The sequence below is a fragment of the Orbilia oligospora genome (assembly GCF_000225545.1).
Source record: "Orbilia oligospora ATCC 24927 unplaced genomic scaffold scaffold00078, whole genome shotgun sequence".
Taxonomy (NCBI): domain Eukaryota; kingdom Fungi; phylum Ascomycota; class Orbiliomycetes; order Orbiliales; family Orbiliaceae; genus Orbilia; species Orbilia oligospora.
The window spans coordinates 1547911-1570378 of record NW_011645635.1 but is presented as its reverse complement, the minus strand read 5'-3'; the positions used below and the strand labels follow the sequence as shown (position 1 = coordinate 1570378).

Sequence of the window (22468 nt, the reverse complement as noted above, 5' to 3'; positions counted from 1 at the left end):
TCGTCAAGTCTGTGGCCGATAAGGATCCATGATCGCGCATATCATGATCGAGCTCATCTTAATTCGTATATATAACTCTGAGGTCATAGCAAGGCTTGGGGGGTGGAAAGGGGAAAAACAAAAGAACAATAGATGGGAGGATCCCCATACCCCCCAAGGCTTCATTCACACCCCTTCGCAATAAGAGCCCTTTTCAGCACATGGCATCCATTTGCGCGGGTATGAGAACCAGGACTATACCCGCAAGCAATCGAAAATACGACACAGTCAACGCAATTTTCGACCATTGAGATATATAACTTTATCATATCTTCGAAAATAATTCGAGGCATGTACTATGCGGCTAGATATGAGATATTGCTAGCGGGCAAGATAATAAATGCTACTTTCCTATTCCTAAGTAGGCTTTCTCGTAGACATACCAGCTACTTCGATTGTCGAAGCGATATACTCAAACCACCTCGGCCATCCCTATCCTTCAGACAAGAGAAGTCTCAACATACCTTCATGGTATATGACGAAGGTTATCACAGATATCCAGAAGGTATCGATATAATAAACAAGGAACTTCAATAAAAAAAAGAACCCACCAGCCCTAAAATGTTCTCGTCACTCCTACCCTTCCTCCTCCTCCCCCTAACTTTCAAAAGAACAATCGCCGACTCCGCCCCAGAAATCTCCGTCGAAATCTACTTTACAGATTACACAATCCACCGTTTCAAAATCGACCCATTCACCCCCGCAAACTGCAACTGGATCCCCTTCCATTTCCTCCCGGGCTCAAAAACCATCACCCCTCGTATTTTCGCCATCACCGCCTCTCCACAACTTCCCCCGACTATCCAACTAGATAGTCTTGATTTTTCAATCCACTTGGGTGATAACGCAATAGATTGCGAAGATACTCGTCGAGTGTTATATCGTGGTGATGTTGCTGGAGAAGCTTATAACTTGACGTTACCGTATTATGCACCGGGCTATTCTGGAAACGATGTAGAACGGGCGGAGAGGGTGGAGTTAAGAGAGAGGATGTTTGTGAGAAGCGATGAAAATGCGTTAGATCTGGACGAGCTTGGGAATAGAATCTGGCCGCTGGTAGAACTTCCTGATATCCCCGAGGAAGACGACGACGAAGGAAAAAAATCAAAAGGTGATAAAGATAACAATAATAACAGCGGTATGGGGAGAAAAGATTCCTCGGAATATCTCTTCCCGGGTAGTCTCGGAGGCCCTGACTCAGATGACTATGACGATAAGTATGGTCCAGGTTTCCAGGGCTTTGGAGTTCCACGCAATAGTCCTGAAAAATGGCGAGGAAGACAAGAATTGCGAAGAGAAGAAGCAAAGGAAGAAGCGAAAGAAGAAGAGGAACGCGAAGAAGAAGAAAAGGATGACCGAGAGCGCGGTTTCAGTTATGTGTCGCCACCTCGTGGCGGCGGCTTTAGCCTCCAGCTCCAACGTCGTCCCCCCAATCGTAGGCAAGGACTGGGCAGTTATTCCCCAAGAGATAATTACTACGGACTCGGAAACGTTGCCGATAGAATTTACCAAGCAACGGGCCGAACCCTTAGGCTTCGCCCAGGAGAGCACGATCCAGCACTCGACATCGACCTCAGCGATCCTGAAATGTCAGCTATACTTTTCCCCCCAAGACAAAGAAACCCAGTTTCCCAGCCTCCGAAACTGAATACTGAATCTGCAAATGCAAAGTCGGATGTTGAAGAGCTAGACGCATCACCAGAAATTTTTAATGAGGATAGACCACTAGAAAGACCCCTTATGGCGGAATTCGACGCAGTACTAGGTCAAGATGCAAACTATGGTGACAATGAAAGGCTAACCCAAACCAGTGGCGAACAAGAATATGAATCTCCCATTGATATAGGGGGTAACTTCAACTACGATGCCCCTGATGGGGACCAAGGAGAAGGCGACCCAGACTCTCCTGTAATCAAGAAGCGCAGTCTCTCCATTTCCCCATCCGCGACAAAGCGTCTTCACAAAAGAGTCATAGAGGTCCCTGAGGGACAACCAGGCCCTGCTCAGCTAGACCTTGTTCAACCAGACCCTGTTCAGCCAGACCCTACTGAACCAACCCCGTCCCTTGGTTTTGGCGAACCAGGCCAAATCGCAATGGACACACAAGCACGATTAATACGAGCGGGCAGATTCCATGGCTTCCAAGAACCTTATATGCTGTTTGAGCCACCTGCTTCATTCGTGATCCGTGCTAAATTTTCCGAGAAGAAGCCGGTGTCAGCTGGTTATAGGTTCCGAGAGCTCGAGGATTTACCACCTCCAGCTAACTACGATCCAGACGATCTCATAAGCCTCCCAGATCATTTGTTGGAGTTTCTGTCCCGTGAAAGGCAATAGAAGCATTAATACTATTCTCAGGCGTCTCTCGATTTGTATATATATTGCTTAATCTTATAACTTAAATCCTTTTTCATGCTGTGTAATTTGATAAAGAAAATTGGAATCTAGGTTCTATCTAAGATGAGAAACTTCGATCATGTCGTATGAAACTGCCTACTAAGGTATCTAGCAAGTGAACTCGGGTCGTAGATATCCTACCCACACACATATAAACACTAGCCTAGAAATTCCCAATATATCGGCTGGCGGCAAAGAACCTTTCACAACAACTTCCAGATTGACTGGCTCTCCCATTCGTATACTTTATAAATGTAACCATGAACCGCTAGAACGCCCATCTAAAATATAGCAATGCCAAATACAACCTCAAAAGCAGCCACGTAATAAGACTGTTGAAGCGAACGATGCATGCAGCATAGAACAGAAAAATGATACTACGCTTTTTTTTTCAAAAAAAAAAATATGCAAAAAAAGAAAAACAATACAATTTACAGAGTGGGAACCGTGGAACCTTCGTGTGAAAGGGAAAAGAAAAAAAACGCCCTCCTTGCCCGGCTTGCATGATTGGGCGTTAGGCATTATTATATTTATATACAGGAAACATAAAATCAGAATAAATGGCGATAAATGGCAATAAATGTGAAAGACGGAAAGAGAACACGCAAAAAACAGAAAACAAAAAAGAAAAAGGAAAGAACAAGAACAAGAACAAGAACAAGGAGGAGAAGGTGCCTAGGGCACAACAGCAACTCCCGTGGCCTCATGGGCCTCCGCATTGGCTTCAGCAGCCACTGCGGCCCTCATCGTGGCCTGCATTCGGGCACGTCTACGCTTCCGCTTAGACGAGCGCGAGAGACCGAGATTTGAGCCAACAGCGGCCACTTCAATCGCCGCAGAGAGCCCTGCCACCGTTGCCGTTTGGGTGGTGGCGGCACCCAATTCCTCCTCTTCCTCATCATCATCATTGTCCCCCCCTTCCTCCTCCTCTTCCTCATCCCACCCGTCACCACCACCCCTTCTCCTCTTCCCCCTCTTCTCCCCCTCCCCCTCCTCCTCCACCCCCTGTTCCTTGCCATTCAAGGAACTATTCCCGCGGACGGGGGACTAGTCCGTCCGCGGGCGCTTCGCATCTTCCCGGCCCCTCGAGTCGCCCCCATCCCTATGGGGGCGCTTTTGGGGCCCAGCAGCATTTGGTCCCTGGGGCCATTCGCCCCGACTCCTCCTCTCTCCTCCCTCCCTCTCCCTCTCCCTCTCCCCCCTTCTATCCCTCTCCCTCTCCCTCTCCCCTCCCCTCTCTCCCCTCTCCCCCCCTTCTCTCCCTCTCCCTGTCGCCGCGATCTCTGTCGCGGCTGGGTTGGCCAGCTTGTTGGCCAGAGCCCCCACGTTCGCCGGTCTTTCTTTGCTCCCCCCGATCGCGGTCACGATCACGGTCGCGGTCCCGTTGGTCACGGTCCCGCTCCCGATCACGATCCCGCTCTCGGGGTTCGCGATCTCGGTGTTGGTCGCGACGACGTCCGTCGTCGCTCCCCCCGGCGGAAGCATTGTTGCCCTGTTGGGCACCTTGGTTGGCAGAGGCAGGGTTGGACTGCCCTAGTCCAGAGCCCTGCCCCTGTGTATTCCCCCTCCCCCGCCTCCGCCCACTTTGCCCGGGTTCGGAGGGGACATTCCCTCCTGGCGATGGGGCGCCACCCCCACCACCGCTCAGGATGTCCTGAAGCCCCCTAGCCCTGCGGCGTTCGTGGTGTTGGTCCAGGCTCTCCCTCCTATTCTCCCTCCCTCCCTGGGTGCCCTGCGCCCTGGACCCACTTGGTCCAGTCGGCGACGGCAATTCGCTCCTCGGGCCGGATGGTGCCGTGTTCTCAAGACCGATAACGGCTAATCTGCTTGGGTGCACATTAACGGTCGGAGAAGTTGCTGCTTGGGTCCTCCCGCTGCCGTTTTGGGCATTGTTAGAAGTTGATGCCGAAAAATTTGTGTTAACGGCTGGTGGGCCGCTCTTTTCGTCATTAAATCCTCTAGCACGATCGGGGTGCATTGGGATGGCAGCGTTTGAACGAGATGGCTGTTGCTGTTGGCCGGAAGAAGATGAACCTGCGGCAGCAGGAGCAGAAGGTGCACCGCCTGGTGCCCGATTATTCAAAGAAAGACTCGTACGAACAGTTCGCGGACCGTTAGGGACGTTCGAGTTGGCTGGGAAGCTAGAATTCTGAGCTGATCCACCGCTTGGTCCTGTCGGACGGCCACTTCGAGGGCCACTGGGGATGTTTGTAGTGTCAGGCTGGTTAAGTCTACCGTGATTGGGATCCTGGTTAAGTCTTCCATGATCTGAGGGTCCTGCAGGAGGCCTATTGCTACCGAATGAGTCTCTGTGACTTTGCCTGTTGCGATCAACATCGCTGCGCGGGCCTGCAGGAGGTCGTGGGTAGTCTCCGTGGTTGTCCATTCGCTGTTCTTGAATGGTGCTCTCACGCTTACGACCTGAGTCGGGGGATCTGGAACGATAATCACTCCCTTGCCGACGTCCGCCTCTTTGTTGTTGGTGCGATTGCTGTGCTTGCTTCGCATTTAGCTCGTCGATAAGATCGGGAAGTTGGTCGCTGCGTTGTTCACGTCCGGAGGCGCGGCTTTCTCTGCGTGGTGAGGCTCCATGGCGTCTACCTTCATTTCTAGAATCGCGGTTATCTTGTCTCCCTCGGCTTTCGGGCTCAGGGCGGTGAGAACCGGGTCGCGGCATTGGGGGCATCGGTGTATTTGGTTTTGCTGGCAAGCTACTCGGTGGTTGCGGCAAAACATTCCTTGTTTCAGCTCTTGAATCTGCTCGCTCGCGGCGGTCATCATGTTTGCCTTGTGCGGAAGAACGGGATTGCTCGTCTCGTCGGTTATCACCCCTATTATCTCGAGAGTCCTTTGAGGGGAAGAGTTCGACCGGAGGCCTTGGCGAGGTGCCTCGTCGCTGTTCTTGACTGCTAGATGGTGCCAATTCGTTACTGCGTGGGGCTCGGCTATCACTTCGGCCACGTGAATCTCGGCTCGGTGTCTGAGAGCGTGGTTGCTGGTGGGTGGGACTTCGTCCAGACCCAGGGTTAGAAATTTCCTTAACTGCCTTCGGTTGTAGAGGAGCAAGTCCAGCAATATTGGACGCAATATCAGGTTTATTGTCCTTGGCAGATGGAAGATCGTCAATTTCTCCGTCTTCAACTTCTTTGCTAGACTTAGTATGCACGGTGATCTGCGATAGTCCATTACTACGGTATGTGTTAGCTAGCTAGTTAGGATTAACCCGGGGCAGAGCTGATATGTACTTCGCAGATTGACCAGGTTTAAGCGGAGTCACTGACGGGTTCAGCGTATTCGACGTTTGTCCACCTTCCTGGGACGCATTAGAAGCGGGTGTTCCGGTTTGACTGGTCGCCGGGTTAGCAGGGCTCTTAGCGCTGCCGTCTGCGACAGACTGTTACACTTTAGTTAGCAAATGTATTCGCGGCTTCACCCGGTGACAGAGTACATACCAACTGGAACTGCTGTACAGGAACCCATTCCTTCTCTTTCTTCTTCAACAAACTCAACAAGGCTGTCGTTGTGATCTTTAAATCCTCCCTCTTCTCGTTCTTGCTTAAGAACTGCACACGCTCGACTAGGTTCTTACCCATCCAATCAACCGCCGGGAAGCTCTTGTTTAGATGCTTCAGGACAATGGTTGCGTTTCTCACATGCATGTAAGAGGTGCTATGCAACAGTTGACGAAGAGCAGCGTGGATTTGTTTATGCCACTTATACAAAACTCGGCGGAAATCTTCATAGTCAAGTAGAGCACCGCCCCATGTCTTTGCAAATCCTGGGAGATTACCTTTCCCGTGGCATTCCTTCTCGAAGGTAGCCTTGCTCCTATGCCATGATGTAAAATCTGCCATGATTTCAGCCAAGAAGCGTCCATAATTTTCGACTTCGCGTTCAGTCGACATGAAAATTGTAGCCTGTAGGATCGTTTTTCCGAATAAATGATCGTAAAGCAGGAAGGTCCAGAACTTGGGAGTACCGGATACATGCATTCTCTTGATAAACTTGGCGCAAAAACTAGCATCGTGCGGGCTAAGGACAGAGCGGGGGAGAATGCAATGCTGAATAATCTGCATGGGAAGTTTTGTCGGGTGAAAGGTTTCAGCTGCAAACCAATGTTGACTCTCTCGGTTAATCCTCTTGACAGTGCTCATCTGCAATCTTATTTGCATCTTCATATCCTGAGACAATTTGTCAGATTGGCTGCGAAGGCGTTCGGTCTCACGCTTTCGGCTATGCGCAGACATGTTTTTATCGGGAATAACGCGGACTATTTCGTTGTTCAAGATTTTGATCTCTTCATCGTACGGAGTTATCGGACAATGAAGTTCATACATCGAGAGTTGCCAAAAGGTAGCATAGAACGAAACGCTGATTTTGTTCCAAGTCTCTCCCGGTAGCGAGGGACGAAGACGCTCCATCAAATCAAGCATGATAGGGGAGAATGGAGAGGTCTTTCCCTCCTCGGCTGGGGGGCTAGGTCCGTCAGTCATAGCAACATCCTCGTCTTTTGTGGTGTTAGTAGCCTCGCCGTTAGCATCAGTCATTACAACTTCGCCATCCGCGTCAACAGTTTTGTCGGTCTTCTGCTTCCCCTGGGAGACTAATTTCTTCTTCGACTCCTGAGACAGTGGCAAAACCTTCTTATCATCCTCGGGGAAAAGCATGCCCTCTCGCTTGAGCATCTCTCGGATGTGCCCACGGCAAAAGAACCATGCAATTTCTGGATCCAGTTCGTATTTTATAATAAACTCGTCGACATTAGGTACGGCTTTAGCCCATTGTTCGAAGTCCAAGGTATAGTTCAGCATATCCATATACATGTTGATGACCGAATGGATTTCGTCGAACATGTTGCCAACTACCTTCGTGGGAACTGTATTGAGGTCTGACCTGTAGATACATTGCTTATATTCACGACCAAGCAAGATCAGGAGTTCGCCGGCGAGTTTATTGTTGACAAGTGCGGTGGCAAGGCGTTTGGCAGACTCGCGAGATGAATAGCGCTTATCTCCAAGTTGTCCAAGAATTTTAGCCCTCAAGTTTTCACTTCCGTAGAGACCCATGATTTGAACGTCGCTTAGGTTTGTCTCGCTGACAATACCAGCCATCGATTTGATCATTTCTTGCAAAACGATAAGATCCGCCGAATTCGCTTGCATCAATTTCTTCATAATATAAATAATGATGGGGGTCGGATCTAGTTCGGAGTAACGTTTGTACAATCGTCCACAGAAAGTCGCCAAAGCTATACAACGTTAGGAGCCACTAATCAATGAAAAGCTGGGGGCGGTTAACATACCTTGTAACCATTTGCTGACCAACAGGCCATCTTGCTGCATCCTGCCTCTATCTTCGCTCATCTTGTTGAGGATAGCATAGGTAAACGCGTCGAAACCGAGCTTTGAAAAGTGTTTAGCTGAATCGACCACACACTCGATAAGATTGTCGTAAGACTCGATCTGGCTGATTGTGACCATAAATGCGGTGACTGGGTTGCTGTATGATATCTTAGACATTCGACGGGCCATCTCGCGCATGTTGGTTGTGGACAATCGTTTCAGGATATTTTTCGTTTCTTTCGTTGCCTCCGCCGCTTTTGACTTAACCTCCGGAAATATATATGGCGCATTCTTTGTCCAAAATGTGTACATTGCCCAACGCGATTCCAATGGGTAAAGCTCCATAAGGGTGTAGATTTCGTTGCCGATAGCTGAATTAGAGCCACAGACAGATAGTGCCGGGAGAAGAAGATAGTTAACAACATTAGCCCAACCGTTACCAACGTCAGAAGCTGGGCCGTGTTCCCTGACTGCGGAGACACCAATGCGAATGAGCTTGGACATAAGCTTGACATCATTAGCAAGCCGAGTCCCGGAAAAGCCTCTGAGTAAAATCAAACAGAGGACACGGACGTCACGTTCCGTTTTGCAAATAGGAAGGTCAGTTGTCCATTCGGGGTCCCAGAAGTAGCGGTATTCGCGGCTAGGATCAGGATCTCTTCCAGGAAAGAACGGAAGGAGGTATTTAGTAATCTTAATAGGTGGTGCAGGAACAAGAGGTTGACGAGGAGCAAAGGCTTGCTTAAGGGCCGGATCAGTGGAGAGGACTTTCCTAGCGCCCAACTCGGCTGTTTGCAATGGCTCAAGAGGTTTGTAAACGTCGTCAATGCAGTGGTGGATGATGCGATGGAGACCATCGGCAACCTCTGGGTGCGGATAGGCGATCTTAGGATAGTTACCAAACAAGAATGCGATTTCTGGTAACGATCCAGCTGCGAGAAGAGCGTTTAAGAGAGCAAGTTTCTGATTTCGCGGTTTGATCGGAGGTGCGGCTGGTTCCTCAGGTTTAGGTTCTTCCTCGGCTTTCTTCGCCTCAGCCGCCGGAGCTGGGCCCTGGCCAGGTCTCGGGGGAGGGACGGTATCGTCGGGGAGGACACTCGCCATCATGAGGGCATTCATGGCACCAGATCGTCCTTTAGAATCGTTCTCCTTCAGCCATTCGTCGTAACCTTCCTTCATAGCGGCGTCGTCAGGTGCGAGATGAGGATACAAATCTCGGAAAGAAATAAAACCGATCTTGAGCAAGATAGCAGTCATTGCTACAAGATTATCGGGCAGTTGATGTGAGAGGCTGTCTAGATCTAGATCCTTCATCATGTAAAATTTGAATTTGTAACCGATGACCTGTGCTGCAACCTTGTTCCCGCCTCGTCGAAGAAGAATATCGCTACCATCTGGAAGTTCGCAAAGAGCTTTGAATCCGTCTCGCTCAAGCCTGTCGAAAAAGTCGTCTTCCTGGTAAAGAGGGCCATCAACCGAAGGGGCATCCTTAGGCCACCATTCACTCTCACGAAGCAATTGAACGAAGAAACGCCAATTGGCGACGACTCCGTTAGCGAAGATGTCAAGAATAACATCGAGAGCACGGTTAGGATCGAGGTCAAAGCAACCTATCAATGATCTAATTTTATCGAGGGTTTCTCCGACACGAGTGAGAGGACCACGTCCGTACTCAGCCATAAAAACCTCGGTGATTAGTTTGGCGAAACCTTCGGTTTCTTCACGCGATAAGTTGTATTTTTGAACTCTGTAAAGAATATTGGTGTGGACTTTGACCTGTCGACCTTTGAAGGAAGAACTAACCAAACCAAGCGCCATCAAAAGCGTATCCTGGAGCTGCAAACGGGCTTCACCAATCCCGATGTAATCTGGAATAAGAGGGGCGATCATCGCTGTGAGAGCTACGTGTTGGTCGTAAAGAGGGACCGTGTCGAGTAAAATGTCCGTGACCTTGAGTTGAGTGACACCATTGGCAATGGCTTCTCGATTAGCCTTGATGGAGTCGATGAGAACGTTAGCTGCTAGGATTGGCGCGATTCTCCCGTCGATGCCAGCGTATAGGACCTCCTGAATGACCATAGTCGGTTCCTCGTAAATATTTGTAGCGGCTGCCGTAGTAATCTCATTGACGACTTCGGAATGCCCGGTAGCAGACCAGGCTTCCAACCTTGAAGGTGTGATCCATAGATATCCTCGTTGGACTCCGGCGGAAGCGTTAACCTCGGGTACCGAAGGAGTTTGCATAGCGGGCGTCGACATCATACGTGATGGAGGAGGGATAGAAGGTGTTGGTGTTGATGGGGGTTGGAAGGCCGGCTGAGCAGGCTGACTCTGTCGAGGGGACTGAGCATTGGACTGGGAAGAACCAGGTCTCGGCGGCTGTGGCCTTCCAGGTGGTGCACCACGGTCACCAAAGTTTGAGCCACCTCGACCTCTGTTGTTGCTATTGGCGTTGTTGTTCTGGTTGCGACGATTCTGGTTATCCTGATCCCTCGGAGAGGGTTGCGGTGGTCGCCTGTCGTGACTGGGTGATGATTGGTAGTGGTCACCGCCACTATGGCCTCGTTTTCGCTTACCGCCACCAGGAGCCATCTTGTGATATTAGTTATTATGTTATGAAAAGGTTCTGCGAAAGGAACCGTTGCAAGGGTTTTTTCTCTGGTAGAAATGACGTCGTGCTCGCGACGTTGCAGGATGTGTTATCGGGTTCTGCAATTGCTCGTTATGATGGATGGACTGAAAAAAAAGCAATATGGGTATCTTCAGCGGATGGACGGATGAAAAGAAGAATGGAGCAGATGCAAATGCAGAGAGTCTATATCATTCCGAGGAATTGAAGCAGCGAGGTCCCAGACCGTTAGTTGACGATAAAAGGAATCGAAGACGATTGAAAGATCGTAAAGAAAAGAAGAAGCCGCCAGGACCAGAGCAAGAAGAGCAGGACCGGGAAGAAAGATGAAAATGGAAGTAGAAGGGAAGACTATGAAGAGAGAAGACCAGATCGTCAGCCACATATCTTTGCCGTGTGGACGGACGAGGAGATGATTTGATGGATGGGAAGTCGACGAACCAAACAAGTTGCGATGGGGTTGTTGCTTTTAGCTAAAATCGCGAAGAAAGACGGACGCCGAGGGAATAGATAAGGGAGCACAAGGCAGAATGAATTCGAGAGATCTCGAGAGGGAATAATAGAAAGCAATGGGAGCCGAAAAGGATAAGAATGGTGATGATACGATAGAGTGGGAGGTGTCTATCGTGGATGAAGCTGTTGGTTGGTTGGTGTCGATGGCGATGGATGGTGATGAGGTGAGGTGAAGTGAGGTTGGTTGGCGGAGGAAGATGGCTTGATGGAGTGTTTTGAGGTTGGTCGAAAAGTCGTTGTTGCTGGAATCCGTCGCGTTCGAACGAAAAGCCCGACAATGGATAGGTCACGTGAGCACCTTTTTTAAGCACGACAACACATTATCATTTTCATTCAGGGATTCGCTTTCTTTTTGATTTTCCGTCACTAGACTAGGATTAGACCTAAATATGCATACAAATCCAGCACTGTTACTGAAGTGGGTAGCTGATACTCTAGTTTGTCAGATACATGTGTAGTGTACCACGGCATGGAGAAGGTGGATGACGTTGGACTTACTCTATAGCATGTGTTGCTGTGTTGTGACATGTGTTGTAGCATGATGTCAATAGGTGGCATGGCCAGTGTGTTGTGTGTTGTGTGTGTTGTTGGGGTCTATTGGTCGTGTGGCTGCTGTAGAGTGGTGTGGCTCAGCCACGTGATGCCACTTCCCCCACCACCAATAGTTAGCTTAGCCTAGCCTTAGCTTAGCTCCCTGCAGCGCTGATACCCCTCCAGTCCCTCATCCATCCATCCCACTCATCCACCTCATCCCAGATCCTGTCCCATATCTGTCCCCAACGTCATCACTACCACTACTAAGTACCCATATACAGTATGTCTGCCTTCTACTCACCTTCTAGCTCTCGACATATAAAGTATATACTAAAACTACTTCTATCCGTTCCAGCTAAATACCATAGTACTTTACAAATACCTACGTAACCTTCCAAAGCATCAAACAAAACGAACCAAAGGAAGGAAGGAATCATGGCTGCCACAGTCCGTTCCATCTTCTCCGACCTCCGCGATCGCATAACCCCTCCAACTCATACCTCAACCTTCCTCACAACCGGGAAACTAACACCCGAAGAATTCGTCTCCGCCGGTGATTACCTAGTCTACAAATTCCCAACCTGGTCATGGTCTTCGGCTGCTCCCGGGAAGGCAAAAACCTATCTACCCTCGGATAAACAGTTTTTGGTCACAAAGGGTGTCCCTTGCCATCGTAGATTAGACGATAACTTTGCTGGATCGGCCGGGTTAAATGATAGGGTTGTTGAAGGTACAGAAGGAGGAGAGGGAGAAGATGAAGGGTGGTTGAGTACTGGTGTTACGAAGAACGAAGAAGAAGGAGCGTCGACTGCTAAAGATGTCAGAACGGTCGATGATAAAGGCCGAGTTGAGGAGAACGATGATTCGGAAAGTATAGGTGATATGGAAGATGAGGAAGATGACTCCGAAGCTATCATCCGGGATGGCGATAACACTAAGACGTAAGTACCCTAACCTCTTATCACACACCTATCAAATAGATATACACATAAGTATAAGAGGCGTCATATATTGATACACAAAGTAGACCCCTCCGAACCTACACCCTCTACATAACCTATTCAACCTATTATTCCACCCCTCGATTATACCTAACTGGTCAACATGGGTCAACCTCCACCCCTCTCACCCACGCCGAAATGATGCAAGACATTGTAGGAGACTACCAAGACAAAACCGTCACAATCGAAGAATTCCCTTTCCTCGAAGGAAACCTTAAAATGCCTTCGGTACACCCTTGCAAGCATGCTAGTGTCATGAGGTTACTATTAGATAGAGCCAACGCTGCTGCAAAGGCAAAGAAGAGAAGAGAGGCCGAGGCTGAGAAGGGGGCCGAGAGCGGTGGTGAGACTAGGGAGGAGAGAGAATGGGAAGAAATTGATTATTCTAAAACATTGGCCGAAGCCAAGGAGGAAGAGAACGACCAGCAGGGTAAGGCCGAGGGCAAAGCTGTTAATCCAGGTGACGAGGCAATCAGAGTAAGTTCCCTTGCTATACACAACGATATATCTTCGAGAAAGTCACTAATATCATATAGGCCGACCAATATCTTGTTGTCTTCTTGAAGTTTATGGCTAGTGTAACACCGGGCATTGAACACGACTACACTATGGGTCTATAACTCGTCTTTCTCTTGATCATTTTTTTTGTTTTTTGTTTTTTGGTCTTGGGCAAGGCAGACACTTTATAACTACCTACTCACTTAGGTATCCTAAGTGATTTTTTTTCGTATTGGCGGAAGGGAATTAGGACTGGGCGGTGTCATTGGAGAATATCATTAATTCGGTTTTGTTTAATGTATGAATTGCAGCCTGTATCAGGAATGGGTCCTTTTGAAGAAGGAATACAAATAGCATTCTTCTGATCTTCTATAAAATACTTATTTATAACTACCTAACTCACGCTAAATACTAAATGCCTAAGTACCTACTTGGTATACATCACATGTGACGATTTCTTAAGTATGTAATTGTAATTGGGGTGAAACTGTGTCTTCAGATCAGCCACAATCCGGTCCGAGAGCCGTTTAAAAGCTTGTCCGCCAACATCCACTAAGTGCTTCCTTCCCGGCCCGCTTACCTAGGTACCTAAGTACTCTGTATATAAGGAGGCTCAGATAAAGGTCACGGAGATACAAAAATCCCGTCTTCCGTTCCCCCCAAATAGGCCAGCTTGCTGTCAATATAACTGGCTAGGTAAGTAACCGGCCATTTTAATACATAATATACACGCACTGAAATGTGACAGTGATATGGTCAAAGCGAGAGAGACTTCGGTTGAGAGAGATGCTCTCAGTTTGTCAGCCCGATTTGTCGGATGAAACAGAAACATGTTCCCTAATCTCAGCCAAGACTTGTATATGTACTTGGTACTATCAATCGATATGTTTATATCGTCATGATGATATCTACTCGAGTATATATAAAGTCATGGTCGATATTTTGAGTGTTCAATTTGGTGTTTCTTTGTTATCCATCTCCAGTACCAAGTACTCGTATATCCTAAGCTCAGCCACAATCATCGTCGACTACCATCACTACCATTGCATGTACATACTACAAGGGCGACACTGAGCTATATCACGGGTAGATATATACCCAAGTACCCAGATACCCAGCTATACTCGCAGTTAGTCCCCAAGAGCTTAAGAGTGAGTTCAATTCAGCCGTCGTAGGTTAGGTCCAAGGCTGCCTTTCAGTCCACCCCGCGAGCTGTCTATTATAACTTACTTCCCCAGCTGCCATTCTGTTCTCAGCTTTCTCTTTCCCTCCTCCCCTCCCTCCCTCCCTCGACATATAATATTCAGATGCTTCGACTTGCCTCATCGATATCGCCGGTTTAAGCTTAATCCATTCCTGTGCATGTATACTTATGTATATGAACTAAGTAAGTAATGTATACATGGGCTGTAGGTCTGATCTGATTCGGTGCCTTCCAGATTTTACCGAACGGTCGGTCGGCCCATTGCAAGCTAAAAGTGCTCACCGTTTACCTGCAACTGCACCGCACTGCACCGCACCGCACACTGACGTTACATTACGTTTCGTTTCGTTCCTTCAATTCCATCCCATCTTCCACCATCTATCACAAACCTCTACACTCTACCAACTACCCCCCCCCCTGCTGCGACTTCAATTCTTCTGCCCTTAAGCTTTTGTAACAGATCTAGCCATCTGGCGACTACAGTATTCTTCGTCTGGATAATCTGCGCTTAAAGAGGAGCTAGCTCGAGGAAGAGAGTGTGTGTGTCTACGCGGGAAAAATGACGGACTCGACCACCTCCCTGAACGGCTCCATTCCATCCATCACCACCACCATCTCCGCTCCCCCAGAACCCACAAATTCTTCTCCCATCTCCCGGGCTCTTTCTAAAGCTCGCAAGAAGAAATCCTCCCAAAATCTCGACATTTCCGAGTTCCCAAACCAATCCACTGCTTCTCTCTCTTCGAACGAAACCGGTTCAATCAAGTCCTCTACAAGTTACATTGATAAACTGCGAAAACGTCGTGCTGAACGGAAAGAAAGGAAAGAGGCTGCTACAGCTCTTGATAATCTTCAGAATGGGAAGAGGAGTCGGAGGAATTCTGTTTCCGGTAGCTTTGAGAGTGAAGAGCATGAGGACGATAGGTATGTTTCTTCACTCGTATACCGTATAACCCATCCTTGCCCGTCTTCGTCCGGAACACTCTCCAAAATTGCTTGGGCTTGCCCGGTCCTGCCTGGTCTTACGGGGATGTCGGGTATTTTGCCCTTGTTCGGCCAGATCTATACATCTTTCCCTCTCAAGATCCTTACACGTTATCTATCCTCCAAAAGAGATATGTGTAGCAGTCTCGAGATTGCACACTGGTGCTTTGAGACACTCCTGATACTTCCCACTTGTCGTGTGCTTCTGGAACGATATACGTGCTTCCATATATACACTCCCATCAATTTCAACATCTAACTTCAACATCAACACTATCAACTGTCAATCTCGGTTCTTCAATTGAGAATCAATTGGAAAGAAGAAAGCGAGCTGACGAATTATGTATGATTGATTTAGCATCATAACCTTCGAACCAGGCCTCGTAGCTGCAGACCCCGCCTCCAAATCCCTCGCCTCTACTCCCACCTTCCCAATAAGCATATCTACCTCTTTCGAAGACCCTTCCCAATCCTCGAGAACCACCCAGCTCCAAGTGACCCCAGATGGTCGTCCCGTCCGTCGCTCTACCTCCCCAGTTCATTCATCAGGTTCTCGTGATTCCTCTCCATCTCCTGCAGGTGCAAACGGTCCAGCAACCCCAACATTGGCATCAGGAATAGTTCTCGGCAATATCCTCGGCATGAAGGGAAGACACCGTTCCGATAGCTCCACGTCCAATGCCTCAGGCGGCTCCGGTACGGAAGGCACTCCTATCCCCCGCTCCGTTCCAATCCTTCAACCGAAATCCACCCCCTCAACTTCTATCTCCACCGACGCGGCCGTAACAATCACTAAACCCGACACGGTCGTCACACCTCCTACTCCGATAGAGCCACCCAGCGCCCCTGTCTCAGCCGCAACAAATATAATTTCCCGAAGATCAAGAGGGGCAAGCATCAGTAAGCTTCCCAGTAAGCTCTCACATTCCTCGCTTCCAGAAGAGGGAGGCCTCGGCGTTGCGGGAAGTTACAAACCCCTTTCTCCGACTATCGAAGTCCCCACTCCGCAATCTACACCTACTGTCGGCACAAACGCATCTTCTAATAATAATAATAATAACCCCAACGGGGCCAATAATGCATCTGGCTTCTTCTCTAACATGTTCTCCGCCGCACAAACCGCTGCGTCGCAGTTAAGCAGTACTATTGCCAACACTTCCCTCGCGCCGGGTGCGAAAGGGACAAAAAAGGAACAAGGAGGGACCACCACAAACGGGACAATTCCAACACCAAACTCTGGAACTACAGGCGACATTTCAACATCTTCAGCTCCCGGTACACCTGGCAAGTCTAACTCTGAAGACAGAGATCGTAAACCACTTGCAGTAGAAACACTAGGACAAGGGGAATTAAGTCTAGGATCTTTGGGAATATCAGTCAGCGACGGCAGCGGACGGGAACGAAAGCGGAGAAGTCGACCAAACAGCACTGCCGGCGTCGAAATGCCCGAACCAGCGGTTCTACATGGTCTCGGCCTGACAGGCGAGAAGGAAGAAGAGATTGGACAAATCCCCAAGAGTGCGGGAGGTTTCCTCAACGAAAAGAGCTTTGATACAGTGATCTACGATAAGGGAATCGGCTCCGCCACACCATCTGTAGCAGCGCCTCTAGTCGAAGAAGGAGAGTCTGTAGGCTTAGGCAGACAACGAAGCGATAGTGGACGATCGGTACTAGGGCGTCACGGCAGCAAAAAGCGACGAGAACGAGGAATCAGTGCTGCCACACAAGGCAGCGACTCGTTAACCTCCACACCCGCACTCAACGGCCGTACCGCTACATTCGCACCGGCGACAACCAGACGGAATCGTGACTTTCACAGTTTATTCAAGACGGTCCCTCAAGAAGATAATTTTATCGAAGACTATGGATGCGCTTTACAGAAGGAAATCTTATTGCAAGGGAGAATGTATGTTTCTTCGGGTCATATATGCTTCTACTCCAACATTTTTGGATGGACGACTACTCTTGTCATTTCGTTTGATGAGATTGTGGCAGTTGAACGGAGGATGACAGCGTTGGTTATCCCTAACGGGATAATGATCCAAACTTTACACGCAAAGAACGTATTCGCGTCGTTTATCAGTAGAGATTCAACATACGATTTAATCCTTGGGATATGGAGAACCATTCATCCGAATCTAGTTGATACAATAAACGGCACCCGACTCGGCGATAAAGAAGAAGGAATCAGTGAAGGTGCAGAAGAGGATGACGAAGACGGGAGTGAATACGACGAAGACGATGAATACGATAGTCTTGGAGACGAAAGCGATCTTGAGCTTCCATCTGCTGCAGAGACACCAGTGGTTAAAAGTGTTTCTAAGAAAACATCTACACCTGCTGTTGGCGGTGGTGTTGTTTCACCTGCTCCGGCTGGAGGTGTTGATGCTGGAGCTGCGGATGGGGTATTCCCTGGACCTACCACACATGCACCAACCGTCTGTGGAGACGAAGCTAGTCATTTAGACCGTGCTTTATGCGACGAAACTATTGCGGCACCGCTTGGAAAGGTGTTTTCGGCCATGTACGGTGAATCATCATTACAATTCCTTACCCGTCTACTTTCAGAAGACTGCAAAGTGGAGAATCTGTCCATTCCGGATGCCAAGTTCATTGAAAACGGATCTGCGGATTACCCTGGTAAGAAATCTAGGAATTTTTCGTACGTAAAGCCGTTGAATGCGAGCATTGGACCGAAGAGTACGAAGTGTTTGATTACGGAAGTTGTGGAGCAGGAGGATTTAGAGAAGGCGGTGACGGTGGTGACGTACACGCAGACACCGGATGTGCCGAGCGGTGGGGTGTTTAAGGTACTCACGAGAACTTGTTTGATGTGGGGGGATGGGAATGGGACGAGGGTTGTGATGAATTGTACGGTTGAGTGGAGCGGGAAGAGTTGGATTAAAGGTAATTTCCCACGTTTTTGATATTTTTCATTTAGGGATTTTTCTTTTTTTGCTAATAAAATGTAGGACCTATCGAGAAGGGAGCTTCGGACGGACAGATCTCTTATACGAAGGATTTATTGAACGCCTTACGTCGGGAATTTGCACCCAAAAAAGCTGTCGCAGCGGGTGGGAAAGGTGGGAAGAGGAAACGAAAGGCGGGTGGAGATGCGGCTGCTGCTACCGCTGCTACTTCTGCACCTGTGAAGCCTTCTTCTTCCAGCGCGGCTCAGAAGTGGGGTATGCTCGCGCCAGTTATGGAACCCATTTCCTCAATGGTTGGAGAATTTGGGGCGGGAATATTGGTTACACTTGTTGTTGTAATGCTCAGTATGAGTCTTAGCCGCGCGATATTTGGAGATCCGTCTGCTGGTGGAAGAGAAAGAGGGTTAAGAAAGAGTGAGAGGGAAATATTGGCGGAGATGTGGTTGAGAGAGGAAGCTGGGCTTTGGGAGTGGCTTGAGGATAGAGCGGGATTGGAGGAAGTTATATCACCATTTGAGGAAAGGGTTGGAAGACGGTACGGATGGGAAGCAGCGGCGATGAAAGAGGGGATTAAAAGACAAAGTGGGAAGGTTGATAAAAGGATGGCGGATAGGATGGTGGAGGAAGGAATTAAAGTTACTGAAGAACGGTTGGGGGTTTTGAAGAGGGTTAATGAGGAGAGGAAGGGGTGTACGTGTGGGAATGGAGGGGTTTGCAGATGCGAAGGGGGGTGTAATTGCGCGAAGAACGACGCTGGTGGTTCCGGGTGTCAGTGTGGAAAGAATGGGGGAAGTTGTCAATGTGGGAAGAATGGGGGAAGTTGTCAGTGTGGGAAGAATGATGCGGCCGGTGGTGCTGGGTGTCAATGTGGAAAGAACGGAGGAAGTTGTCAGTGTGGAAAGGTTGGTGGGAAGGGATGCGGGTGTAAGAATGATAGCGCGAGGGTGATAGAACAGCAGCAGGAAGAGAAGAAGGGAGGGTGTGGGTGTAAGGCGAAGAAGGCAGTCGACGGGTGTGGGTGCAAATCCGGGCAACTGTGTAGTTGTAAGGACTGCAAGTGTGGAGGAGGTAGTGGAGCGGAGAAGGTTCAAGTGAAGCAGGAGCTTTGAATGTTCTCGTCTCCTCCTTCTTCTATCATCCTCCTTCTATCAGAACGTTAAGTATGTTCTGGGGAGGGATTGTACGATGGGAGCCCAAAGAAAAGAGATTGGCGATTTGTGATATTAGTTTGACTGCTTGGAACTCGACTTGCAATTGTGGCATGGGGTTTGGGTCTTTCTTTTTTGATTCGGTTTATTAGGCATACATGCATAGCATTTGGATGTGCATCTCTTCTTTTCGGCAGGCAGGCAGGCGAGGTAGTTATTGTCAAGGCGGGATCGAATAGGTTGGATATACTTTATATTTTATTCCTTTATCTTTTACTTCTTTTTCCGCTTCTTCTTCTTCTTCTTCCTCTTACCCAGATTGTAGGCGTTTCTATTTCTTCCTTCTTCTTTCTTTTCTCTCTTTCTCGTTTACTTCTATTCTTTTGTGACTGTAGCTATAGATCTTTCGGCGAGGAGGTGTAGATTTAGTGTATCAATCGAAAAAGAAATTGTTTATATACCCTATTTTATATTCATTTTGAACTTGAACTACACTCGAGGATCGGGATACGATCCGAACAGGAAAAGACGGCAATTGATCAGTTGCGTCTTTGGCTATACAATGCAATGTTGGAAGTTCAGGGCCAAAGTGGTAACATGTTAACATCGAGGCTGTCGTCTATCATAAGCACTCCCTTCAATCATCTCAACTTCACATACCCATAGAAGAGGTATATATAAGATATATAAAATGCCAACCCTCCTCTCCCTCCCCGCCGAACTCCGTCTCAAAATCTACTCCTACCTCCTAACCACCCCCTCTTACCCCCCTTCATTCTCCTACCTCAACAACCCCCGTTCCCAACGTCCCAAATACCCACGTTTCATCGTTCAGTGTCCACAGATCCTAAGAGTAAATCGACAAATACACGACGAAGCTTCGCAGGTACTTTATGGGGGGAATGAGTTTGTGGTATGGATCGGAGTACTTGGGGAGTGGTGTTCTAACGGTGAGGTTGAAAATGGAAGGAAAGGGAAGGTGATTGGGTGGTGGAGTTGTCCGTGGGAGGGTTGGGGGGTTGGAGTGCAGTTTGAAGAAGGGTTTTGGGAGTATGTATATTTCCTTCTATCTTTGATACTTTTTATATATAGAAATCGTGATCTATAAGAGGGTGGGTGTACTAATTAAGTGGTATATTTATATATATAGGAAATACCACTACCGCCAATCACCGGACACAATGCTGATAAAATACTATCCAAACGGCTATTTCGACTCTTCAATCCCTTCCCTCTCGAATAATAATATATCACAAACCCCTCTCCTCCCTTCAAAATACAGTCAATTAATCAAACACCTCAGAATAGAAATTTTCGAAGAAAGAATAACTCCGGCATGGAATATCCCTTACAATCCCATAAAACTCTCGATGCAGGGTTATAACCCACAATACCTACTTTTACCGATCTATAACCGTCTTGACCAGTTACTTTTTAAAAGTAATAACGGTTGTGGTGTAGATGTAGATGTAGGTTTAAAAATATCTGTTCATGCGGCTTTGACATCTGATCCGGAGTTTTATTGTGGTGGGAGGTGGGATGAACAGGAAGGGTTTGAATGGGCTGTTAGGGTTAAACCTACTTTTTTTGGAGTATAAAGGGTTGATACAGACGGTTTGGGGGTTTACGAGGGGGGGATGGAGGAGGAGGAGGAGGAGGAGGAGGAGGTATACTATTAAGATGCCGGAGATGTTAGAGGAAATGTTCGGAGGGGGGGAAGTTGTAGAGAAGGTTTTGGCGGAGTGTGATGAAGTTGAGATGAGAGAGGGGAGGAGGAGGAAGAGTGAAGTGGAGGTTAACGTTGGGATGGTGGAGTGGGGGATGTGGGTTAGAAGCGGGGGGAGGAGGATGTTCGTTCTGAAGAGTATTCGGGGTTAATATAATATAATAAGACTTACTCTGTCTATATCGAAGTATCTGTCGCATTCACATACTCCAATCGATCTCATTCGAAGGTACACCGCCCCCCGCATGGAACTGTTCATATTCGGCTAAAAACAACGCGGAAACGTTACCAAAAATGCAACAATGACAGCTGAAACATAGTCGTCGGGTTAAGGCGATGCGAATGTAACGTGATAAAGATACACTAGAGGTCTTAGACGTGTGTATAGTATACTTACAAGCTTTAAATTTAATATTTGGGTAGAAAATTAGGTCAGGGTATGCGGGTAGTAGCTCTGTATAAGGCTCCTTTTTGTACATTTAGTAAGATTTATAATTTAAAAAGGCTAAGGAATATCCGAAGGCCTTGAGGATGCTTTTTGTTTACTCTTACGTTTCGTTTTATACAACTGGGGCTATAAGGCTGGCTTGTAGTTTCTGGATTTAATCGGATCAAGATGCGAGATGATATCATTGATCGGGAAACTTGGTGGGTCAGTAATATCAATCGGGGTTTCTCCTGGTATACTTTGAGGACCTATACTAATTAGTTTTAATTATAAAGCGTCCTCCGTACGAGGGACGGCAAATGTGTTCCGGGATGGCTATGATATTTAAAGTTCGTGTATTTGACAAAGCGGATAAGACGGCATTGATTTTTGCTTCGCAGTATCTGGGCGAAAATTGGATTTGTATATATATATATATATATATATATATAAGTATACTGATGTAATGTTGATCATTTCTGTTCTGTAGGACTTTGACAGTTTGGATCTTGGATGTGAAGGGAAAGATATTTTTTATCTGTCACTCGTTAGATTTTATATTGATATTCATATCATATTCATATTCATATTCTCTCTTTTCTCAAAATTTGAGGCTCTTATATTACTTTTTTATATATATCCTCAATTGACATTACTTTATTACACCTTCCCTCATTCCTTAAAAAATCCAGAAAATGAAATTCACAGTCCCCTTCTTCTCGATTCTAGCCATAAGGTAGTACCTTCAATCATCTCTCTAACATATAATAACAGTCGATCAATTACTAACTTCCTAAAAAGTACCACCGTCCTGGCTTATGGCTACGGCGACGAACCAGACGAACCAGCCCCAAAGTGTACAAAAACAATTTCCAAAACAAAGTGGATTACAAGCCGGGTTACAAGCCGGGTTACACAACCCGTGTACATCACCAGATCGATCCTAGTAGCAACTACCATAACAAAGTATGTGACTTCTACTGTTGCAGCTGGTAGCGAGACGGAGGAAGAGTAAAGTGTGTGTATTCATATGCTTGATTTGTTAAATGTATATACACCACCATTACCCATGTATATCAGTACCTATGTACATAGA

At 47.7% G+C, this 22468-nt stretch overlaps 6 protein-coding genes across 6 annotated transcripts; 4 read left to right on the top strand and 2 right to left on the bottom strand.

The window, feature by feature from the left end:
- Positions 1 to 600: 600 nt before the first annotated feature.
- AOL_s00078g461 (uncharacterized protein) lies at positions 601 to 2376 on the top strand (the record flags this gene model as incomplete). The annotated part of the gene is made up of 1 exon (XM_011123724.1): positions 601 to 2376. The coding sequence occupies one exon, from the start codon at positions 601 to 603 to the stop codon at positions 2374 to 2376; it is 1776 nt and encodes a 591-aa protein (XP_011122026.1).
- Positions 2377 to 3111: 735 nt separating this feature from the next.
- AOL_s00078g460 (uncharacterized protein) lies at positions 3112 to 3509 on the bottom strand (the record flags this gene model as incomplete). Its single annotated transcript, XM_011123723.1, has 2 exons — positions 3112 to 3441; positions 3465 to 3509. The coding sequence occupies 2 exons, from the start codon at positions 3507 to 3509 to the stop codon at positions 3112 to 3114; spliced, it is 375 nt and encodes a 124-aa protein (XP_011122025.1).
- Positions 3510 to 3640: 131 nt separating this feature from the next.
- Positions 3641 to 10370, bottom strand: AOL_s00078g459 (uncharacterized protein; the record flags this gene model as incomplete). Its single annotated transcript, XM_011123722.1, has 4 exons — positions 3641 to 5624; positions 5682 to 5830; positions 5889 to 7684; positions 7739 to 10370. The coding sequence occupies 4 exons, from the start codon at positions 10368 to 10370 to the stop codon at positions 3641 to 3643; spliced, it is 6561 nt and encodes a 2186-aa protein (XP_011122024.1).
- A 1519-nt stretch (positions 10371 to 11889) lies between these two features.
- Positions 11890 to 13075, top strand: AOL_s00078g458 (uncharacterized protein; the record flags this gene model as incomplete). Its single annotated transcript, XM_011123721.1, has 3 exons — positions 11890 to 12395; positions 12482 to 12932; positions 12992 to 13075. 3 exons carry the CDS (start codon positions 11890 to 11892, stop codon positions 13073 to 13075), a joined length of 1041 nt encoding a protein of 346 aa, XP_011122023.1.
- Positions 13076 to 14716: 1641 nt separating this feature from the next.
- AOL_s00078g457 (uncharacterized protein) lies at positions 14717 to 19180 on the top strand (the record flags this gene model as incomplete). Its single annotated transcript, XM_011123720.1, has 3 exons — positions 14717 to 15081; positions 15500 to 18048; positions 18114 to 19180. 3 exons carry the CDS (start codon positions 14717 to 14719, stop codon positions 19178 to 19180), a joined length of 3981 nt encoding a protein of 1326 aa, XP_011122022.1.
- A 2887-nt stretch (positions 19181 to 22067) lies between these two features.
- Positions 22068 to 22387, top strand: AOL_s00078g456 (uncharacterized protein; the record flags this gene model as incomplete). The annotated part of the gene is made up of 2 exons (XM_011123719.1): positions 22068 to 22108; positions 22174 to 22387. 2 exons carry the CDS (start codon positions 22068 to 22070, stop codon positions 22385 to 22387), a joined length of 255 nt encoding a protein of 84 aa, XP_011122021.1.
- Between the last annotated feature and the right edge of the window lie 81 nt (positions 22388 to 22468).